The 25,190-nt window shown below is 31.6% G+C and overlaps 1 protein-coding gene and 1 long non-coding RNA gene across 15 annotated transcripts in view; one reads left to right on the top strand and one right to left on the bottom strand.

Moving 5' to 3' along the window:
- LOC148608511 (uncharacterized) overlaps positions 1 to 25,190 on the bottom strand; it is a 117,053-nt gene that overhangs the window by 11,989 nt on the left and 79,874 nt on the right. For 11 of the 14 annotated variants that reach the window (XM_088546420.1, XM_088546411.1, XM_088546424.1 and 8 more), the window contains 6 exons: positions 21,229 to 21,528; positions 19,590 to 19,877; positions 18,234 to 19,210; positions 15,892 to 15,954; positions 5,650 to 5,754; positions 47 to 122 (listed from right to left, as the gene is read on the bottom strand). In XM_088546420.1, coding sequence (XP_088402546.1) covers positions 47 to 122; positions 5,650 to 5,754; positions 15,892 to 15,954; positions 18,234 to 19,210; positions 19,590 to 19,877; positions 21,229 to 21,528 — 1,809 coding nt within the window. The remainder of the gene's footprint in view (positions 1 to 46; positions 123 to 5,649; positions 5,755 to 15,891; positions 15,955 to 18,233; positions 19,211 to 19,589; positions 19,878 to 21,228; positions 21,529 to 25,190) is intronic. The other 3 variants (XM_088546414.1, XM_088546413.1, XM_088546418.1) reach the window with 1 other exon arrangement.
- LOC148608512 (uncharacterized) lies at positions 10,659 to 16,550 on the top strand. The gene is made up of 3 exons (XR_015915400.1): positions 10,659 to 10,707; positions 13,893 to 13,964; positions 15,927 to 16,550. It is a non-coding gene; the product is annotated as an uncharacterized LOC148608512 (long non-coding RNA).

A 25,190-nucleotide genomic window follows, 5' to 3' on the forward strand; every position in this document is an offset into this window, starting at 1 on the left:
CATAAGACCACTTGGATCTTTGGATGTTAATGTTACTTATCCTTACTAGACTTCTTTTCTCTTAGTTCCCTCATCCTGTTTCTAATTTTCTTTCTCTCATCAAAATCATCTGTTTTACTGAGCTGAAAAAGTCAAATAAAAGTCATTTACTTTCTTGAAGAAAAAGTTATCTCCCTTTAGAAATCATTTTTCACTATGGTTTTTTTTATTGCATGTTGGGTTTTCCTTTCCTCAATTTTGTTTACATTGTTATAAAAATTCCAAAAATTGTATTGAGCTAAAAACATGAATATTCAAGAAAATGGTCAGTAATACAGTGTTCTAGGATTTTTCTAAAATTTTAGATTTCCATGGGAAAACTCAAAATGAAGATTCACTTTCCCACACTTGAAATTTGCTTTCCAAACTTAACAAGTTCTTTAGAAAATTCAATTTACCAAAGGGAAAAAGGATCATAATTAAACACCTTTCCCACACCAAAATTACACTTAGCCCGGGAAATCCTATAACATTGTAATATAAAATGATACATGTACATGTCTACGTAGGGATAGAAATACCAAAAGTCCAATGAGGGGAAATCTATGGAGAAGAAAACATAAGAAAACAAAATGGGTCACACAATTAAAACACCAAACAAGGGGAATCTATGAAGAAGAAAACATAAGAAAAACAAATGGGTCACACAATTTAAACAAATCTATCAACACTATTGAACTATAAATAGTATACAGAAATACTGAATAATGAAGTAGAAACAGAAAATATCACAGTGAGACTGATAGGTGTGATTTTCTGTCATGATGTTAGAGACTGGCATCATTCACAGTTGACCTGACACAAGGATGTCATTGCAGATATTTTAAGTATCACAGCAGTAACATAAGAAAGAAAATATCAGACAGTGAGAACAATGGAAAAACTATAATGTTGCTGATCAAAAAATTAATACCAGTAGTTTAAACAGACAGCCACCATATCTTCTTTGGAACTTATATTTAACAAATCATCTATTTCAACATATTAACTTAGAATACAATAGTGACAATGGCAATAGTTGGAAGTCATGCAACATTAAAAAAAAAATCAAGTGTCATAGACAATTCAACAATTTTGAATTTTTCTAAGAAAAGTTAGGTGTAGCTATCACAATCTATTTGATCACTGTCTCCAGCATTTCTCCCTGTACTGAATGTTCATTCTCTTTTTTTCCAATTCCTAATTGAATCAAAAAGAAATTAAAATATAGTTGTACTGACTAAAACATGCAAAGTATTCATTGCCTTTGCCAAAAATATTGCAAAAAACCTAAATATCAGATCATAGGAAAACTCAGATGATGCATCTGTTTCCATCATTTTGGCTGTGTATATATCGCTGATCAGACATGTGAGAAATGTACTGGTTCCCTAAACTGATACCTTCACTTAGTATGGCACTGGGAGAACTGCCAAGAAGTTCAGTTTCTTCAACCAATTTTGTCCAAAACAAGTCAATGGGAAAATGGATGGCAGAAGGAGGTCATGGTGGTCTTTTATTGGTGCTCTGTCATTACAACCAGTAAAACTGTTGACTTACATAGTATAATATTTTGACTTATGTAGACTTACATAGTTACTAGGTGGATTTATCTTGACTGGCATATACTTCTAAGACTTTAATTGAACTTCTTACATGTTCACATAAACTTTAAAATTTAAAACTGAATCTAGTTTACTCAGTTAGTGAAAGCTTTAGAAGAAAAAAATACAAATATCAGCATAGTTAAAATATGTAATTTGGCATGTACTTGATAGCCATAAATTAAAGAACTCTATTCATATTTCAATACATATTCTGCATTTTCTTTCTGCCCACTTATATATTACAGGTAAGACCACAACTATCTGAGGCATTCCACGGGTGGGCTGAAAACATTTTTGTATTGAGGCATTCCATGGGTGGGTTGAAACCATTTTTGCATCAATTGCAACATTTATTATAATAACATCAATTTTACATGGAAACCATCCAAACTATCTGGAAATGTTTTACACAAGCAATGCCCTCTTGTATTTGTATAAGAAAAGTGCTAACACCTAGCAATAATGAAAGAAATGTAACATATAGGCATGATATTTGCTTTGGTAAGTAAAAACAATGTTTTTTTTGTTTAAGCAATCAAATTTAAGTTGAAGTTCCAAATATCTGTTTAATAATCCAAAGCATTATTTTGCATACATAGTTTGAATGAACAATTATTTAAGGCATTTGGGGGCTGGGCTTGATATTGAATACTCTTGCAAATAAAAAAATGCTTACGCCAACAAAACCAAACTTCAACTGCCATATTAAATCAATTGGTTTTGTGTGTAAATTACATAACACAGTAATTACAGAAATTCAATATTGCCTACATTTTTGCCTGGCAAGAATAATTACCACTTGCCTTTGAAATGTTTGATTAATGTTTACATGTTCTGTCTACAAGCCAAGAGTTAATGACATAGAAACACATTACCAGGTTTGATAAAGAATTCATCTGGGTACACCATCTTGGCAAAATACTTCTAAAACTTGTCCATGTGACAGGTTTCATATTATAGTGTCTTCCATTGTAACAAATAAATTATCAGACGGTTTAAATGGCGGTATTTTCAGCTTGAGTTTTAGCAAGTGCTTAAAATAGTGTCATTATACTAGTGAGATCAAGAAATCTACAGGTATTCTTCAAAACAATGAAATTTAGAATTACATTTATAATGCTTTCAACATTTGTGTGTACCATTTATAACATAATAAAGAATTTGATGTTACCAAGGAATTCTAGCCAATGAACTGCTGAAAACAAATAAAAGCCTCCAAAGAAGAACCCTACCTGTGCACCTGGTCCATGCTTCCAGTTTTTACTTGAGTTCAAGTTGCTCATTTACTTTTGTTACTTTGTATGTATGATTTTAGTTACTTTATTTTGTTTGTTGTGTATGTCTGTTTTCCATGTATGGTGTTTGTTCCTGGATTACATTCTTTTGATTTCCACTAGAATCTTGGTTCTACTGAATACTCTTTCTCACAACTATCAGGAGGTGGAAAAACTAAGTAGTTCAATCAGAGACAAATAAAAACCTATAGGTCATACTTCACAGTTATACCATTCTGCAGTTGGAGAAGATCATACAGCACATGTAATGGTTTGTTTAAAGTAACAAAACCAACAATGATATTCCTCAAAATGGGAACTGGAAACCCCTTGTGACTCATGTAAGGGAGCTGCATTATTGTTGCTAGACTATTATGGATGCATAATCATTTCCAATATGACAGGTGCTGCTGGCAGAGCAGGACATGCTATTTTGAAGTTAACTGCATTGTCCTATTGTTCATACTTCAGTACTTTTTTATATAAAAGGCCTGTCATTTGTTGAAGATGCAATATCAATGTAGCAAAGATTTAACATTTAAAACAAAAAGTTGTAAAGAAAATAAATTTCTGTTCAAAGTAGAGAATTAATGTATTTTACATGTATATTTATTTGTTGTTATGGTTATGTAATAACAGATTCTGTCTGTTTTCTCATGAACTTGTAACTTGTTTGTTTTTATATCTTTATGCCTAATCTATACAAACTGAAATTGGCTGTTTCATGAGCACTTCAAAAATAGAAGGAAATTTATATAACAAATAACACCTCAAGGCCGTTAAATCATTACCGATAAATAAATCTAATTATACAGCCAATCTACTGCATGCTGCTTCAAATCAAAACTTGAAAGAAACCAACAGAATAAAGCAGAGATTTAGTTTATATTATAGTTGTATTATGGTTTAAGTTTAGGTTTGGTTTGTTAATGAAAAGACAATCCTAGAAATCTACATATAATACATAAAATGTGTCTTATAGGACACAATGATATCCCTGAAATGTTTTGTCAGTTCTGATTAGAAAGGGGCCAAGGCACAAACCAAGGAATGGCATGCAGGCATATGTAAGCCAACTTTAAAATTCAGAAAAAAGTCATGTAATCTGTATACTTCACAAATTCGTTTCCCAAAAAAATCTGACCTCATTTTCCTTTGCCTGTAAATCCTATTTAACTTCATATTTAACCTGAAATCCTGGATCTACCCCTGGGCCTACCATTTCTATTAGGCTATTCTTATAGTTTGATGGTCTCATACTGGGAGTCATGATAACCTTGTGAACCTAGTACATCAGTTCTGGAGCTAACTCCCATGGCAACTCCAAGCCATGTCTAAGAATTTCATGATGTCACAAACAGAAGGGCCTTGGTTTAAAGCTCAGTTAATAAAGTTCAAATATAGGCAATTGTTGTCTACATCTCATTTTTTTTAAGGGATGGGAGAGGCTTTTTGGCTTTATTGAGGGTCTATTTCTATTATTATTTTTTTTTCTTTTTCTTTTTATTTTTGAAAAATGGGTAATGTCTTAGAGCAAAAGCAAGGAAGCATTAATGTACTTTAAACAGCAACACAGGTTAATATTACAAGTAATCTACACCTCAGCCCAATTCTGCTAATTCTATCTGAGACATGACAGAAACAACATACCAACAATAATTGGAGGAATCAAGGACCTGAAGCGTTCAGATGTACTACTTCTCATGAACCTGCCAAGTCAGTAGCCATAGATAAACAAGAAGACATTGAAAAGATCACACAGACTATAAATCATCTCAGTAGTAATACATTATACTCAGCAGTACAGATAGATTATTATACTATCACTGGGCTCGAGATATAAGATATTAGAAGGGGTTTATTGATCTGTTACTGATTGGGAACCCTGAAAATACTTCTAGAATGTTTATCAATCAGCTAATGCCTAGATACCCTTATAAAGAACAAGGTTGGTACAGGCTTATCAATTTGTTACTGATTAGAAACCTATGCAATAATCAGTGATTGAGACCAATAAAGTGGAAACATCTCAAATCTGTAACATATGCCATGAAAAAAAATCAAACTGACAATACTTAGTAAAACGACTTTTTATTCTCCACTGTCCATGTATGAATTCCCCTCTGACTAATTTGAAGCAATCTTACTAGTGTACCAATTAAAGCAATTCAAAAAGAGCTCTCAACACTTTAGGCCCATAACATTTAAATGAAATGTAAACTACACATGTACCAGCATCAAAAGAGAACATTATCATTGCTGAAATAGCAATAGTAACCACATCATTCATTACTGAGACAGATTGTTAGGGAATGTGCAGAAATACCTGGCATAAAACCAGATCTCTGGGTCACATAAACATAATAACTGCAAAGGTCATTGGACATGTGTTAGAGTAAAGGTCATTGGACATGTGTTAGTGTATGGTTAAGTAGGTGTTTGAAATGAGTATTTACATTTAAGTGAATTCTCACATACTGAACATATAAGCCATTGTGCTCACTATATCATACTGAGCATTGTCATGAGTAAAACTACAATGTCATTCCTCCAGAGAGATAGAGACATCATTTCAGTTGACAAAATCATCTAATGTATACCTAGTCTATATTTCTTGGAAGTTTTTGTTTTTCTTTTAGGGCAAAATTAGGGCAGTTCTGAGTAAATAATAGCCTGAACCCCCCCTCCCAGTGCACAAAATATAGGCCCCTGAAGATATATATGGTATATACACAGTACAAGGTACTTACAATTTTGTGAAGTTCATCTTCATCATCTATATTATCATATGTAGGCATGGCTGTGTTTTGGTCTCCTTCTTTAGTGTGGAATCTGTTATTAACGGGTCTACCACCCTGAAATAAAGGGAGATAACTTACATTTCTACCTACAATATCTGTGAATTAAAACTGTGAAGAAGACATACAATTCAAATAAATGAACAGGATTTTGGACTCTATTGATGATACTCTTATTGAATGGTCATGATGATTTGCACTAAGTAAAAATCATTGTACCAAGAGCAACATTGTAAGAAATGCAAGCAGAGGAAATATACAGGTCTAAAAGCAAACCTGGCTCACTACTTCTGCTTATTCATCTAAAAATGTTATGAATTCTTACCAGCTGTTTGTTAAATAAAATGAATGATTTCCAAGTTTCCTTAAATTAGCATGAAAATGATGAAACCATCATTAGAAATTCCATAGGTTAACACCAACACAACACAAGTCACTTCTCACTAATTACTCTCACTCTGTTATTGTTATTATAATTACTATCAACATGAGGAGTTTGGTAGCTCTCTAGATTCCTCTGTTATTATTCATTACCATGGAAACTATCAAGTGCTAATGTAGTGCATTCTTAAAACATTGTGATGTTCTTCTCATCAGATTTTGCACTTCTGGTTTAGAAAACATTGTCAGTCTGATTATCTTATCTCAATCAATGTATGTATGGCTGTTAGTACAGATTGGTCATACTGGGGTGAGGGATTATATCTTGAAAATAAGTATTAATGGACTCCATTTTCATCATCAACTACTGCACCAAACCATGACAAGAACGGTTGCTCTGTGAGCTAGCACAACAAAAAAAAATCTGGCATAGCCTGTTGGACTAGTACAAAGCAGAATCCAATAGTATATGATTGGCAAAATGTTATCATCTGCTACATACATGACAATTTACGGCAATCAATCAATCAATCAATCAATCAATCATTGTCTGGTTAAGTTTTCAATTTCTGTTTGGTAAAACTGTGACCACCAAAAACTATTATTTATGCCATTTATTAATGCAAATGAACCAGAAGTATTTAGTAGAGATTCTAAATAGGCATGCACCATCCTATCTTAATCAAAGACAACCACTTTTTCCTACATTTCTGATGAACTTTGACCCTGTAACTTATCAGAGCATTAAATTAATATAGAAAAATGTAAGCATTTATTTTGTAATTAATCAGAAGATTATCAACAATATAAATAGTCAATAACAACATGATAGATAAACAATTTATATTGTAATTGTTTATCTGTTTATCATCGACATAAATTTATATTTATCATAGTAAACAGTGCTGTGAGCTATCTTTCAAATAGATCAATTCATGATACTCAAATCTGGCTGGATTCCTTTATTTCAAAATGTTATCTATAATCCTTGATCCCCTGTAGACTTTTAATATTAGTACTTATGATACAACTTATAATAGTCAGAGGTATATTTAGATATTTATCCAAAATTCCTTTTTTTGAATCTTATATAACAGTGTTAAGTTTTCAAGTGTCTTTTTAACACTAGCTTAAATGCTTTATTACAAGTATAAAGTTTCTTAACCATAATTATACAAAGAATGCAAAATGATGCATCTGATAAAAACAGATTTCATTCAGAATACAATGAAATCAAGACAATGAGATAACATCAATGTAAAAATGTCCAAATTACCAATTTTTTACTGTTTGCAGTTTTTTTGTTAAATAATGATGAAAATCTACCACTTCCTTCTTATGATATGGGGTAATTACTTCAGAAAAGACAATAAGTCAAAACAACAAAGAACAAATTAATCCATGCTGACCATATTATTGAGATAGAATGCTAATCATTACAATCCATGCTTGTTAGTAGACATGGGTAAACTATTGAATGGTAATCATGCTGGGATAATGGCCTACCCACTGTTCAATTACCATAACTTTGACCATTTGTATAAACACTGACAAAATGACCTTGTCCTGGCTTGACCTTGGAAGAAGTCATTGTCCTCTTGGTATGACAACACAGAGGCATTAGTATTTTTACCTTGCCAGATCAAAGGTTGGTGATGCTTGCCACAGTTGCTCAAATAATGCACTTGACACAAAATCAAATTACTAGTAACTCCATAAATACACGTCACCCATGCAAAGAAGTTTCAGTTTTACTTATTAGAAAGAAAATAAAATCTCAGGGCTCTGTGTTATACACTCATCTCATGATCTCTTTTCACTACCAATAATGGGGATATTTTGGCGGTTTTCTGTTAAAATGTTCATGTTTAATTTTGGTGCATTCAGAATTATAAGTTTTATTTTCGCATTATCTTCATGGTGGAATCAAACTATTCTTTATTATCCTAAAAAGAATCTAACACTATCAGTGTCATATTACCTGGGTAAAACAAAGGGTCAACTGCTATGTATTACAATTCTAATCTTGTTCTTTTCCGAATCTACCAATAAACGATATATATTGGCTGCCTAAATTTTCAAAATGTTATATTTTGGTGTGTTTAATTTTGCCACTTTTAAGAGAGACCAAAATAAAACTACAAGAAAAATTTCTGAATTTACTGTATTCATTTTTGCAAGCAAAGATGGCAAAAGGTAATTAGTAAGGAAAACCAAGTAAAATAAAACATAAAACCTCATTAAGACAATTATCACTAAGGAACTACATGTATGACCCTGACTCAAACAATATAGACAAGACTGAACCTGCAGTTATTTGGGTCAAAAGACAGATATTTTCTAGGCATTTAGACTTGGAGTCACAACCAATTACATTAAGAGATACTCAAATAAATGGTATTATTACCAATAAACTGGCTTAAGTACATAATTTGTTAGTTATTTCTGAAGATACATATTAGAGGCACTTAATTCTGTTTGTAATCAGAATGCTATGATTCAACAACTTACCTCCTCAAATCGACTCCGAAGAGACGATAACTTTTTAAATGAGGATCTTCCTGATAAAGCAGCCATGGTGAATATCATATAGACTTAATTAAAATGGGAAAGTAGAATGTTTATAAATCTAACTTTCCTAAAGTAAACTGACCACAAATGTTCAGATTTTTAGAATATTCCATTCAACAAATCCACAAATGCATCCTTTTTTATAAATTTTTTGCAGAAATTTATGATGTATTCTCCTTTTTCTCAACTACTTGGAATAGAATCTCTTAGAAATATAGATATAGAACAAGCAATTTTGTATCAAACAGAAGTTATAAACCAAAAGTTTCCAGATTCCATGATTCTCACCATCTCTCCAACCCAGACACAACTCTTAGATAAACTTATCTACTAGTAGACAGGTTTTTTGAACTTCAAAATTTCAAATCTTAAAATCTTCAGGTTTAAAAGATAAGAATAGTGAGTAATGCAAGGTTTTTATTAGGCCTCTATCAAACAGGGCAAATCTGAGGGTTAATCAAAACTAATCAAATGGTAAAACAGGGAGAGAAGATGTTTTATGACCACATTCCCTATAAACTTTTAGATGATGATTGTCTATCAAATATTTTATTATGGAGTTCAAAGGCAGTTTAAGAGGTGAAAAAGTTAGATATTAAAAACTTAAAGATGTGAAAATATGTACAACTACTTCATGATCAAATAATTAAAGGATTTTTAAGAACTAAACAGAAAACAGAACCTTGTGTTGATACAATATCCTTTGTTTTCTATAAATGACATCAGAGATTAATTCCAGGCTAGCCACCCCAGGCTAACCACCCCAGTGTGCCATTAACCTTGCTCTAGACACACTTTAAAACCAATAGTAATCAACCAAAAAGAAAATGGAGGGTTTAATTAAGACCTATAATATACCACAAATACACAGTGAAGAAAATAGTTTTACAAGGAGTTGAAATGTATGGACAAAAAGAGTAAAAATATAGATGTTTTTATGGACCCCTAAAGTTCTTTTCATTGCTAATAAAAAAATAACTTGCTTAATATAATACCATTTCGAAGAAACCAAAAAATCTGTCCAGCTATACAGACCCCCTTCAGGCATTACACAACTCCATGTTACTTCATTTCAACCATTATGCTACAGAATAGTGTGACAGGTGCAGTTGCACTAAGAACTCATACAACTTACAAATAATTACAAACAAGTGAGACATATGTAATTACTTCTGAGCTGAGTAGTCTGTTAATATCTCTATTATAGTTGTTATCTGTAATTGTTTACAATACCAATCTGTCTGGAATTTTATTGTCTATGAAAACCTGTTTCTGGTCAGCTATTGTTTTAAAGAAATGCCAATGTTTTTTTGCTTGTTTTCTTTTTCTTTTTTTTTCCCTACAAGTTTTTTTTAAACTTGAATGCTTTGATGTGTATCCATGATGAAACCATGCACACAAACAAATAAAATCATCAAAAAAGGTCCCAAAATTAAAAAAAAAATTGTGTACCTGTACAACTTATGCAAATCCAATAGAAGTTTTATTAACATTACCCCCTCCCTAGAAGTAATTTGTCCTTGATTTTTCTTGTAATATACATTTTATTTTAAAATCACTTACATATTATGTATATATAAATAACTTTTTGGCCAGAATATTATAATTTTCAGAAACTTGCATGGACTATAGCAGAATTATTTATCAGGCTGAACTTTCTTCCATGTTCATCAACTTATTCTGTAGGTTGATATGATCAATGTCTTTATAACCTGTTGTAACGATCAATCATACAAATATATGTTACATAACAACAACACTTCTCTTCCATCAATATATATGCTAATACCACAAGATATTTTTTGTTTCCCTCTTGGAGGCATCTTACAGGAATAATTGGTTAAGCCTGAACATAAAATTTCTTCAAGAAATAGTATATTCAAATTCCCTTGGCACATTCTTTTATCTATTAGAAACAGTTTAGAATGCAGAAACTTGATAGAAGTCAAATTATCATCAATTAAAAAAACTACCCAACCATTTCCCCTGTGGTGAACCCCTGGTGTGCTACAGATTCTTGCTGACATTTTAGGAAGTGTGTAAACTGATGCTGTACAGGTAAAGAGATTAGATACATCATCAATACCTATAGACAGCTCTTATCTATCAATAAGTCAAACAATATAGCCAGAAACAATCATTGTTTACTGCCAGGGGGGATAATCCAATAATACTGCCTTTGATCTATTTTAATCTTTCCTGAGATCATACCTGTACCTTTTTTTAATGAAGCATTTGCTTGGTTAATATGTATTTTTTTAATAGAAACAGAAAACTTTCTGATTTTCATCAGTAAAATAAGATTTTTTTCGAAGTTCAGTTTATTTTTACATCAAACAAATAGAGAGCTGTTTGCAGATAATTTAAGGAAAATACTACACTAAAAAAACTAAAGACATATAATAATTTCAGAAAGGAAATAAGCAGACAAAACCAACATAAACCTATCAATACTGAAGTTAAACGGCTTTACTCAAAATGAAAAAAACATTTATTAACTTTGTATTTAGAAAAAGAAATGTAAAACAATAAGACTGCTGCATATCTCCCTGCAGTAGTTCACACTGATAGATAACTATAGAGATAATTTTAAATTAACCAAAACAACAAAAGGTAAAACTGTAGCATCAAAAGCATCGATACTTGAGGAAGTTACTTTACATCCTTGGCTACCTGATAGGACAGGTGTTTCTCACAAAAATCAAACAAATGATTGTTTTTAAATATATTATTAAATCAGAATTTAGTTAATTCAATCCCTCATTGCTAAACTTACCTTGAAATAAATAAAATAAAACAATAATATAAATCACAATGTTTCCATGGAATGGATGCTCTGTGACCTTCACAACACTCTCAAGATCACACACAAACGCCTCCTCTTCTTCTGTTTACAACAGGAATAAATAAAAGCTTCACTTTCTTTGCCAAAACATCTAATCAGTTCTATAATATCTTCCTACTTCCCACAACTATAGGAATGTAATTTTCTGGCTGGACATGTCAATTAAGCCAAGAATTGGAGGACAATTTTTTTTTCTGCTAGGGGGGTAGATTAGCATGAGAAAAATCCAATTACTGACCAAATTGTTGCCAGATGTAGTTTGAGTGTATAGATATATTTTGAGGAATGCTGCTATGATCTGTTTTTGATCATGTTTACATAATCTAATTAAGAAAATAATCGAAGTAAGTGTAAGAAGAATTACTGCTATATTGAACAGTTAACCAAAATCTACAATGCAGGCCTTACTTGAAATAATCATTTCAATTCTGAGAACTCCTACAATAGGATATTTCAGTACTCCAGTATTCAAAAACTAGATGGGATGAGTGTACTTAGAATCAATACATCAACCTACTTGTCATTTTACCACTTATTTATAAATTTAAGTACATTTATATGTATCATTGAGCAAATAATTTATTTTCAGTAGCCACCTCTTCAGAATTACAAAATACAAAAAAATATTCATTAGTGATAATCATCTGCTACAACTATAAATCACTAGTGTAAGCTCTTGGCAATAAATTTTCAAAACTAGTAAGAATTTGGCCATATAATTGACTATAATTCTTGTAAATTTTTAGCTGGCATTTAAACAAAAAATTATTTCTTTTCATTATTTCCTTTCAAAAAATTCTTAAAAGGTCTTCATCAAAATATATTTATTTCAGAATTACTAAATTATATTTTAAAACCTTAAGACACATAGCATCACAAAATCACTTCATGTATTTATTATAAGTCGTACGAAAATAGAAAATGCTCTCAAGGTAGGTCGTTAAACCAGTAATACAAGAGTATCTAGCCAACTGTTTTATTACCTATTATCTATTTGGCTAAGAAGTATTGTTTAAAGAAGGAATAAATAATCCATTACTAATATTCTTCTTTTAATTGCTAATTTATTTTTTTATAATCACATTACTCAAATTTGACAACAATAGGAAATGAGTTTTAAGAAATCACTTATCTCCTTAATAAGAGCAGCACAAACACATATCTTAACCCTATTTCAATAGGTGTACGTATAATTGGCAATTAATTTTCTACCAACATTAGAGAAAGAGTTCAAATTAGAGTTATCCCCCTTCTAACACTTTATTATTTTTCTTCTAGCACAAAAGGGAGACTATTCTAAGGCTACAAATCATAAAACTTATGTTTGTTCCCTTTAAAACCAAATTATTGTACTCCCCACCTCCATATTTTTAAATTATGCCAAATTCCTGTCAACACATCATTTTAACACTGTTTTAATCTCTTACATCACAGTTCTACAGAATTCTGTACTTTCTCCAAAGTAGATTAACATACAGATTTCAGCCCATTAATCTTATGATACGTACATCTGAGATAGATGTGATATGGTTGAGTAAAAAGCTCTTAGACAGAACTTCTAAATCTACTTTGTGATACAACCAATCTGTTGGGTCAATGTAGTCCAATTAGTTCTACTTTCTGGGTGGTTGTTTGCAGAGAATTAATTTTTTGCCAAGGCCAAAAAAAATAAAATATGTCTAATATGTCTGAATCTGTTCCCCGCTACCCTATCTACCCTAGGTTTTTGGTACCTACCCTAAACATGTTATAACCAATTTTGTTCAAGCACTATTTATAAGTCTAGACTGTTTCCCCATTAACTCAAATGTAAAATGTTTTTGAAAAATAAAACAATTTCTCTACCTACCCACTCAATATTTTTTCTTGCTTGTAGCAGGAAACAAAACTATTGATTTTTTGGGGGGATAAACAAGCCTTAGTCAAGAATAAAAATTATATAATCCTACTAATCAATATGGTCTTTATATAAAAATAAGGCTCACCTACTTAAATTTTTGGAATTCAAGGGCAATAACTCTAACAAGGAGTTGTCCAACAATTGTGACTCAAGAAGACTTTAGTAGAACTAATCATAAGGATCATTTCATCAATTGAAAGTTTCTTTTTACCTATTATAGTTTTCTAAATATTGTCTGAAAACTGCTAAAAACACCATTTTCACCTTTCAAGTGCAAGAACTCTAAAAAGGAGACATCTGACATCTTTGAACCACTGCAGGCTTTTGTAGGCATCATCATGAGATCAATTCGGTAGTTGATAGAATTTGGCTAAAAATTTGACCAGATACAGATCTCATCATGCTGAACACTTTTACCCAATCAGATTTTGGCTCAACATAACGGTTTTGGAGATATATGTGAAAAACTTCTGTCTGACCCCAGTTTTCTATTTTTAGTAATGGTGGCCATGTTTTGAAGTTTTAAAAATCCCCACATCAGTTCTATGCAGTTCTATGTCCAATGAACAGGTGAGCTAAAAAAAGTTTTAAAAAAATGTAATTGTAAGAGGCATGCAGTGGAGACTTATTATCAGATAACAAATCAACACTGAAATTAAGACAAGAGATACATAAAAACTTGTGGTTCATTTATTGTGTAAAAGATAGTTCCTCTGACGTTTATCGCTTTATAACATTCCTGGAGAAACCTCAGCTATTACAGAGATTGATGTTCATTTCTATCATTTTAAACTGCTCCTTATCTTGAAGATTCACCATGCAAATTTTAATTAAAATAAGTTCCCAATGACTCAATCAAAATTTTCTCAGTTGAAATGAGTACTGCTTGGCTTTCTAAAGCAGTTTTTAAAAGTATTCACGGTGTATTTACATCAGCACTGAATATAAGCTTTCATGAGACATTTGTTTACATTATTGTTAGTTTATTTAATTAGTGTTATAGTACTCTCTGTAAGAATTAGATAGTTGGTGAATCATGGTGGAAAAAAAAACACAAAAGTCTTTCCATGAAACCTTGTTCAAAATCATATCTGAAAATCAGAAATAGCATTCAATCTACTACATGGAATAATAATGAAAAGCATTGCAATTTCATCATCAAAAGGAGATAACTCACTTTCCCCCATCATTCTAATGTAACTGTGAACTTGCCTTTTCTGCATTATCTGACACCTCTGAACAGTCAATTTGTCTTCAATATGCACTTGACATTGTCAAATTATTGTGTTGTTCTGCCCATGATTTATCATTTATCAATTTTGCCTGATTCTAACAGATTCCTACACTTAATTTATCTCTCTGCAAAGGGCGATATATTAATAAGAAAGTTTCTGATCTTAGTTTCATAAACAAATTAAAAAAAAATTTGAAAGATGGTTTTCCGAAAAAGAAATGCAAAAGAAACAAGTACCGGTACTATCTTTAAAAAACAGAAAGACGACATATATTCTCACTTTGTTACCAAAATCTGAATAAGAGTTTATTTGGTGAAGTGTGTGATCCCTGTGCTACGTTTCAAATTTCAATTATTTTATTAGTTCAACGAGTAAACTATTTCCAATTATTCAATATATAAAAGTGATCGAAAATATTCTGGACATCAATGCCCATAATAGAGCCTTCAATTTCATGGTTGCTATCACATTTGTCCAATGAAATTTGAGGTTGTAAGTTACATGGGTTAGGTTGCCATCGTTAAGCATCATGAATGTCAGGTGATGTCAAAGCGAACACAATACTGACTGTGTCTGAAAAAACAGCGATCTTTTATAGAACAATTAAATAGTTTATCTATAATTGTAAATTATTGACTAGTAAAATTCCCTGAACTTTTCACATTACATACTTTACATAAAGTGTTTATCATATCCCTATACAATAGATGAATCTTATGGTGCATGGAATACATCAGGTGTTTTGTACATTCCTTAAGGTTGAGGGACATAACTCTTGAAATCAGTGATATGTTTGTATCATATTCAATTTCACCAAAGCCTATCAAGTTTTCATTTGAAACAGAATGAAATTAGAATTAGTTCAAGTTATGTTGATGCTTGCATAAGATTGATGTAAAATGCTGAATATAAACATTCCAATGATTTGTAAGAGTTATGTCCCTTACCCTAGGTCTACCTCTTTAAATGTCATTCTATAGAAATGGCAATCATTACTATCAAAGTTATATCATTTTTTACATTTTCCTTCACCCATGCACAGAAAAAACAAACCCATGCACAGATAAAACAAAAAACAACAAACAGTGATATACATTCAATGAAAAGTGCAAATAAAACTCATTTATAAAACCCTACTCAATACACCAACAAAAAAACTAAACATACAAATGAATAATTACAAAAAACCAATAAGTACTTTCATTATATGCAAACTTAATACCAGAAATAAGTTATCATATAACCCTCGGCCAATGCCTCACCTCATCAGTAACCTCACTTTCACTTTCACTTTCAGAACAAGTCAAAGATTTCTCGGAATCTTCCTACAAAGGAGAACTCAGGATTTACTTCAAACTGAACAAAATTCTTCATCATTCTTAGTCCAAAACTGTTTAGCTAGGAAAGTTCTTACAGAATTGTGGTTAGACACTGAAAACTAAATTAAGACACAACAGTAAGCCAACTTCTTTTTGAAAGTAATTTATCTCCGCCAATTTTGCCAGGAAGAAGAGATGGTGAAAATAAATGGTCACAAATAAGTTCCTACACTGTGGATAACTTAACAGTATTTTTTATAATGCTCTCTTTTTCTAAATTCAAACTTATCTTAAAACCAGATGTGCTGCTAAAACATTGAAGTTTTACTTTTACAATAAAAAGCCTATGATATGAGACAATGATGAGCTGCCTAAGAAGTTACATAACTGTGAATGTCAATATTAGTAAACATCCAATGTTATTATCACTAGAAAATTGGTTGATTGAAAATTCACAGGAATTTACAGGGAAGACATGCATGCAGACATGCTGAATGAAAACAATAGCATGTCTGTTGGAATAATCACATGGTATCATACATAGAATAATGCTAAAGAAAGAAAACTTGACTTAGAAATAAAATTGAGCTACTTCATGCAAAATTACGTAATATTAACATTTTCCATTAATTTTTGGTACAACAGGTAATTTGTGGAAGATGATTTATAATTATTTAAAACATGTCAATCCTAAATAGCTCATTTACTGTCTGGAATTACTTTAAAATGAAGTAATTAAAGATGTGAGAAAAATGTCACCATGAGAATAACATTTAATCCCTTTCCCAACAGTAAGGTTTAGTTAGCCATAAGTGTAGAAAATGAACATTTTGAATAACATGAATCTTCATGTCTACATCATCATCTACATATTCCTGACATGAAATCAATAGACTAATATAATGAACAGAAGTTGTCAAGGTTTGTAACCCCCCAAAAAAAAAATTATAGGGGTACCAACTTTCATGGATTCTGTTGTTCAGAGTAATCTAGAGAACCAAGATTCTAGCCGAAGTCAATAGAACGCAATCCAGGAGAAACAGCCACAACAAAGAAAAAAAATACCCATAATAATACATACAATACAAACAAAGAAACAAAAGTAAATGAGCAACTCAAGACTCCACTAAAAACTGGGAGCATGGACCAAGTGCACTGGTAGGGTAAGTGTTAAACCACAAATTAAAGTTCCTAATGAAATCAATCAAAATGTTTATTGAAAACTTTGATACTCCGATGTAATCCACAAATTCAATATTCAATAAACAATCAAGATTTGAACCTTCATAGTTTTTATGTTATTATCCTAATGAAATGAATCCCGACGTCCAAATTAGTGTAGCTTTAAGTTATGGAATCCCAAATGACCTTCTGACCTAAGACCTTCCTAGGGTCTCGACCTTTTGTCCTTTTCATTGTCACCTTTCTGAGGATTTTTTGGATTTCCACAAGTGGACCATTTATTTGAAACTTGGAAAAAGTCCAGAACTTTCTACTATCAAAAGTACCAAGTAAATGTACAGGTAAATTTTAACTCCCGTTGACAGAAGCAGCTGCTGTTCCCGACAGCTTATACAGTGACAAATATAGGCTTAAAATTGTACATCATTTACCAATGTTTCAGGGATGAATCACATTGTTGAATTTAAAGAAATAAAAATACAATTAGAAAATAGAGAAGAATTTGAACAGACAGCATTAAAACTTTGAAACTTGTTATATAAACAAATCAAAAACCAACAGATCTAAATAGGAAATATCATCTGACTTAAATTAATACAGACAACATGGAATTCAGACTATGCTTTTAAACACTTGAAATTAAATGAAACATCAGAACTATTTTCAACTTTTAAAAAAGTACAAATACACATGGAGTTGTGCACCTGCATCTACCAGTTGGCCAAGTTTTGCAGCCAAGTACAAAGGATTTATTTAAGTTAATGGGACAGGATCCCTATGTATAAGTTGGTTAAATCACCATACTATATAGAAATTGCATATCTAGCTATTATCAACTAATAACTGTAATTAATAAGAATTTGTAAAATCTTTGAAGTTAGAAATCAAACAGTTATGATATTAGTAGTAATATGTGATGTAAATGAATGGAAACAAATTATCAGCAATCAATGCAGTACAACAGTACATGTAGGCTGATCAATTCTGCAATTCTAACAAATGTGAACATCCTGAAAAATAATTTTTTGCTATTTTGAATCAATTTTAAAATAATTTCAAAGCTGTAGAGCAGAGTGTGACTTAGATAAAAAGTAATTAATTACCTTGGAATGGTCAAGGTCAATGCCACCACTAAGTCTAGAATGTACAACAGGTCTGGTCCCAGAATCTCTTTCTGAAGCTGTGACCTTTAAACTAGATGTCCGCCGTAACCCAGCCCCAGGTCTGTTAAGGAAATTTGACAATGGTGAAGCCTTAGCTTTATCTGCAGCACTCTCTTCAAGTTTTCTTTCAAACAGGAGTCTTGTGCTGCTTGTTTGCCCTATTTTAGGGGTGTCATCTTCAACACTATTTTGAATTTCTATTTTGCTGCCTTCATCACGGTCATTATTTTTAGTACCAACATTGCTGCATGTTTGTCTATTTTCATCACGGAGTGTCCTAGCACTATCTGACCTACGGAGATTAATTTGTCTTAGTGCCGACAGAACTTCACTTCCTGTCACTGCATCTTGTTCTTTCCTATCTCCAATGACTGGTCTCCATCCTGGAGGTTTAGTAACCAGTTTTGAAGGATCTTCAGTGTTCTGTGATGGAGTGGCAACATCTAGCTTATCTGCCAACTCTTCTTTCCTTTTCCTGAGGAATGGTGATTCTCTTCGTCCTCCGGTTAATCTGGCACTTTCTGTTCTCCGTAATGTTACATTTTTCCAAGGAGGATCTTCAGAACCTTTTGTCTTATTTAAAGTTTTCTGCTTCAAGGGATCTTCAAATTTGGTCTTGTTCATGTTGATATCAACTTTGTCAACACTTTCTTGTTTCTGCTCAGTTTCCTTGACAACCAGGGGTTTAGCTGGTGAATCATTGGTTGTTTCAGAGACAGCATTATCAGCCTGAGTAGCCCTGCGATATTTGTCCCTCAGTGAGTAGTTAGAGGTCACCTTCATAGTCTCACTCCTCTTGATAGAAGAGCTTTTCTGTCTTGTATCCTCAGCAACAGGAGTATTATTGTCTCTACCAACCAGCCAATCAAGTGACTTCTTTGTCTTGGATTCAGCACCAACAGAAGCAGTATTAGAACCTACAAGGTAAAACCACCAGTTCTACAAATCACAACTATTGATCATATACTATACTTCAACTCTGAACTTAGTGTTTTTATCACTGTGGTTTAATAAATCATTTCTAGAAACTTCATATTCTTGGCTTTATTGAAAAAAAAATATGTAATATTTTAACTGCATGTACATTGACTGGGTAAATGTAGTTTTTATTGCGTTTTTCATAGCAGCAGTTTGGACCTATTTAGTATTGAAAATCTAAACTTACACCTCATGAATGCTTTTCTGTTTGAAGAGTTGATTTTAACATTTCTAAAAAGTATGTTTAAAGTTAAATTCATTACCAATTAATGAATCACTGCATCTTTTTTCAATTAGAAAAAGAAATAAATGTTTTACCTTCCACAGTAACAGAACATTTCGTAGTAACTGCACCATGAACATTACGAGCCACACATTCGTAGCACCCAGAATCCTCCTTGTGGACGTCACTAATCTGTAACTTGGCCACGATATCTTGGTAAGTCTGTCGGAAATCTTTGGTGTTACCAATAATCCTGCTGTCCTTCCTCCATACAATCATTGGTGATGGGTTACCTTTGACCTCACATTGTAAGGTCAGACTTTTGCCATACACAGCTGTTTTGTCTGTCAGTGGACAAAGTACCTCTGGGCATGCCTGTTTAGCTGGAAAATAACATGAATACATAGTATCACAATAACTGGTGTTGCTCCACTTCAAATATAAAGTATAACTTCGACCTCCCCAGGCAATGTCCTGTAAAATTTGGTCAAACCCAGTAATAAATTCCAATTTTTTTGAAATAGCATACAGTTTGAGTATTTGTCAATGTTCAGTTATCATCAGAATACAATGAAAGTCACTGGAAATAATCTCTCAAAATAAGAAAATCCCAGAAATAATCTCAAAATAAGGAAATCCCAGAAATAATCTCTCAATATAAGGAAATCCCAGAAATAATCTCTCAATATAAGGAAATCCCAGAAATAATCTCTCAAAATAAGGAAATCCAAATCAATGTATAAGAAATCACTATTTTTTCACATTGCTTGCTGGAACCCAATCTATAATTAATATGTAAAGTGAATTAAATGTTCTAAAACGATACTTGAAAGATTATATTTAGTAGCTGACCTGGATGCATAACATGGATTAAGAAACATAAGATTTCTTGTATTCTGAACTCAGAGATTGTAAACATTTCAAGATACAAGACACATATGGATCATCTTGATAAAGAATAAAATCTTAAATTAAAATACATGCAAAACTTTACACTTACTATAAGCCATCAAAAATCGAAGCCAGAAATGACACAATGCCAAAATGACAAAGCCTTCCTAGTCCATTTCTTATTTCCTGTCATTAAGAGGACCATCATAAGAGTGTAAAAAATAACAATCTGGGTTAAAAAATGGCAAATCTGGTAGAAAGGCCTTTAATTGAAATTTAACGATGATCAAAACAGGATTAAGAAGGATCAAAAGGTGAATAAATCCTGACAAAATAAAGGTGTTTAAATGATTCAATCTATAACTGTTTAAAATAAACAGTTCTCAACATAAACCTCATGTAATACATTGATCAAGATTTCATTTTTTAGATATCTTAGAAAAACATTAGGAAACTACATATATACAGTTATGTTCAGATTGCCTATCCATCTGAACGATTGGACCTATCAAAGTTAAAAGTTCTACTCAGTTGCCATATTTTATAATGAAGAGACTTGAACATTTAGCTAGAAGTGATGACCCTGAGCTAATGAGTTATGTCAGACCAGTGGAACCATTCTTGCTTTCAGACCAAATGAACAACATGAACTCTCACCCTTCCTCCATTTAATATAAAGATGCCATTCAAGCTTTATGTCTATGATAAATACATAAAATATCAATATCTGCTCCTTATAAAGGAGTAATCAAGGGAACAGACCATCAGACAGACATGTAGATAACTATATACTCCCCACTCATCCAGCAGGGGTATTTTTATAATTTAAGTACATTTGTTTACCTTTTACAACAATAAGGGCATCAACAGTAATCTTTCCCAGTTTATTTTCAGCAACACATTCATATTTTCCTGAATCCTCAATTGCAGCCTTGGTAATGAGGAGGAGAGCTGTCCTCCCATCAAATGTCTGTTTGTGATGGTTGTCACTGGCAACAGTCTGCTGGTCTTTGGTCCAAGTTATGGTTGGTTGAGGAGACCCAATCACATCACACTGAAGGGTGATTGTGTCATTACATTCAAGTATTTTACTTTCAGGTTTGTTAAGAAACATAGGTACCACATCTGTCTCGCATGCTGTCTCTGAAAAAACAAATGGTAAGTAAGTTTTAATTCACCAGCCCAAAACTTATAGATGAAGAATATGTGAAGTTTTTATCAGGACAGAAATTATCAACAGTATTTCAATGAGTAACAAGACACTTTCTGTCAAAACTGATCATCAATGTCTAGATTCAGTACAACTAAATATTGCAATACCATTAACAACTGATCATATACTTGGTATAAAATATCAATAAGAACAATACAATAACATCATAAATAAAATGATAAATCAGGTTTTCTGTTACCATAGAAACTAAACTGTTAAAATCCAGATCTACAGCTCATACAATTATGATGCTCATGGAAAAGAGTAGGTCTTCCCTTGATTAAGTGTAAGTCTCTGTAAGAATCAGGCAGTGGGTGAAACATGGTATGAAATAAACTCATCATTTTGATTCTTTAATTGACTATTTTTATCATCAGAATCAAGGAAAAAAAGCAAGATTTTCCATATCATGTTGGTGCATTGAGTTATAATTTCATTGAAATGCACTGAAAAAGAACATTTTCAAGGGCAGATAACTCTGTCAAAAACCTAATTTTTATAAAATTCTATTGAAAAATTTCAGAGCAAAGCCAGTGATGCAGAGATCAAATAATGGTCTTTTAAAATAGAGAAAACATCCTTGAGTGAAATTATATTGTCAGATTGGTGGGGTTTTGACATGCATTTTTCAGATTTTGTTCATTTTGCCTGATTCTAATGAACACTTACACTTAAATGGCAATCACTTGAAAGACCATCTCAGGTACTTATGTATCAAATAACATTATCCAAAGTACACCTTTTTTTACAGTAATAATGCTACTGGATTCTCCAACAGAATCCAATTTTAAGTACCAGTACAGATCTATTTATTCATTATACAAAAATGAATTTCTATAACTTTTCTCCAGAGTTAATTACTGTAGCAATAAATATATTATGCTGAAATAAACTTTAAATGGTAGAACCAATTTACCTATCAGCATCATATGTAAAATGTAGTTTTTAAATGATGATTTATTTCATTTTTTCATAGGGAATTTCAAACCCATCCATGCAAATTCATACAGTATTAGTTAACATTACTAAATCATCAGAAAAATTTGAAAAAATAATTTAGAATTTGTTTTGATTCTATTGTTATCTTGATATCTAAGGCCAGTGACTGATTTATACATTAAAATAGAATTATATGAGAATGAAAGTAATCTATAATCATTATTCTGTGTGCTTCTCAGAGATTCTGAGAGATAAAACTGAGTAGATCGTGTTATTTTAAGATTATCCTGTTTTGTATCATTTTATTTTGGTTATCTGGTATTTGTTGGTCTATGTCTACATAAATTTCACAACAAACCTTGATTAATGCTATATCATTAATATAGAAAGAGAAAAACACAGCAGAGAAATCATACCAGTTTAAACTAGACTCATAACCAAAATAAGATACAAAGAAAATCGATCTCAATGAAAATAACATTTTTATATATACTGGTTATAGAGGTTAAACATGATCTGCACCATTAACATTTTGTAAATTCTCAGTAAGGATTATATAATCTGAAATTTCATGCAAAGCCATGAAGAAATAAAAGTAATTCAAAATGGCCACCATGAACAATTTCCTAGAATAATATTTACACAGTGACCTACTTGTACTTGATGGTTAAACTTTGTGGACTGATCTGTAATAATATGATGTATATGTGCAGTAGACCTATTAATTAGGTAATAAATGTAATTATCCCACCCTCTAAATAATCAAACAGCTATAGTAGTACCAAATATCCACCTGTAATAATTAGGTACATCTTTCTTGGGTTTTTTTGTGGTTTTTTTTTGTTGCATTTTGTTATTCCTATTATTCCAGGGTTACCATGAAGTCCAACTAGTGCATTTGACATCATTTGATCTACACGTATTCCTATACCAATTTGTTTATTTGATATTTTTTATTTTGACTAATTTTTAAAGTCCTGCTGCAGTTTGGTGTTTTATCACTTTTTAAGACTCAAGCAAAGCAAAAAGGCTAATAAGTCTTATTTTAGCTGTAAAAGTAATTAAGTTCAAGTTTTTGCCACTTCTGCAGAGAATAAACCAGTATCATAAAAAGACAAAAAGGGTCGGGTGGCTGATATTCCACACATGCAAAATTGGTTAAATTTTTGTTTCGATTTGTAAAATTGTTTTCTATCAATCAATGTTCAGACACCCTGCCTTGTTGTCTATTCCTTTTGTGTTGCTTAACATCTTTATTATGTTTTTATCTTTTTGCATTTAAACTTGTTCCTAATTCATAAATGCCAAAAATCTGTCTTTGTTGAGATTTCTCCTGTGTTATAAGACTTATCATGCATGTAATAGCTACATTCCAGTTTTCAAAAAGTAAGTCTCTGAGAATCAGATTAATTTCAGGTAAATTCATAACACAGTGCTATTATGATGTATTTATGTCTAATGATTGAGCGAATATAGCAAGAAGTCAGCTTGACTTTATAATAAAGGTGGAGAATGATTGTTTTCTTCTAATTTTCTTGGCATAACTCCATAATCTAGCATAATAAGATTTATTACACCTTGTGTCATGTCTTTTTGGAAAGGTCATGTGCACTTTTAAGACCAACATTGAAGATATATAACAAGTGCTAACATTTGTATAAGAATAGAAGTACTTTTAAAAAATAAGTGGTGTCGACATTTTTGAAAGGATTATCAGGTACAAGAACATTTCATGATTTTTAGCTACATGTAGATTAAAATGAAATTATTTGTTTGATTTACAAACTGTAACAGTCTTTTTTTTTAGTTTTAAATATAACTATGAGTGAAAAAAAAATTATATACTTATTGTGCACTTTCGATATGTAAATAAAAATCTTTTTTTTTGTTTGGTTTGCAAAGCCAACGAAAGGGTAATGGCCAGAACCAAAGTGCTCTGACTGTGATTTAAAATCACATTCAAACTTCTTAAACTAATAATAGAAGCAAAGGGCACAGTTTTTATTTTCTACCAAAAATTCAAAATGTACCCTTGCAACCATCTTAATCATTGCTGAAATCTGGACTGGTATCAACTTCCTAAATCTTAGGCCAATGTTACATTCAATTACTAGTTTTTGTGTATCACATAAAGTTAAACTGATGTTAATGGGACATGAATCACAGTAAAGCATAAACATGTGTGCTGTGATCATGTGACAAAATGGTATTCATAAATTTTCTTTAATGCTGTGGTTAAAGATGCTTAGTTGACACTCGTCATTTGAAAACGTAATGAAGACCAAATAATATTCAAGGATACTGATTTTTGCATTTCATAATGTCAATTTATATTTCAGCTGACTTTGTTTTAATTTTGGGTCTATTAAACACTCTCTCTACCCTGAATTATTAAATAAATTGACTTCTTTACATGATTCATGTTCTGTTTTATTTTGTTACATAAATAAGCAAAATAAAGTAAGTTGTTTTGCAGTATGATATTGGTTTGTAGAAAATTACTCTTGGTTAAAAAAAAAAGATATTTAGTGCCATGAATGCTTAGTTAATAGAATTTTGACTGTGGGTTAACTGTTTTTAGTGCTATGGACCTTATCATAAAGTATACCATGGATGTAGTTAGTAGAATTTTGACTGTGGGTTAACTGTTTTT

This window comes from Perna viridis, chromosome 9, assembly GCF_037379345.1.
Source record: "Perna viridis isolate PV_CMFRI_1.1 ecotype Kerala chromosome 9, ASM3737934v1, whole genome shotgun sequence".
NCBI classification, from domain to species: domain Eukaryota; kingdom Metazoa; phylum Mollusca; class Bivalvia; order Mytilida; family Mytilidae; genus Perna; species Perna viridis.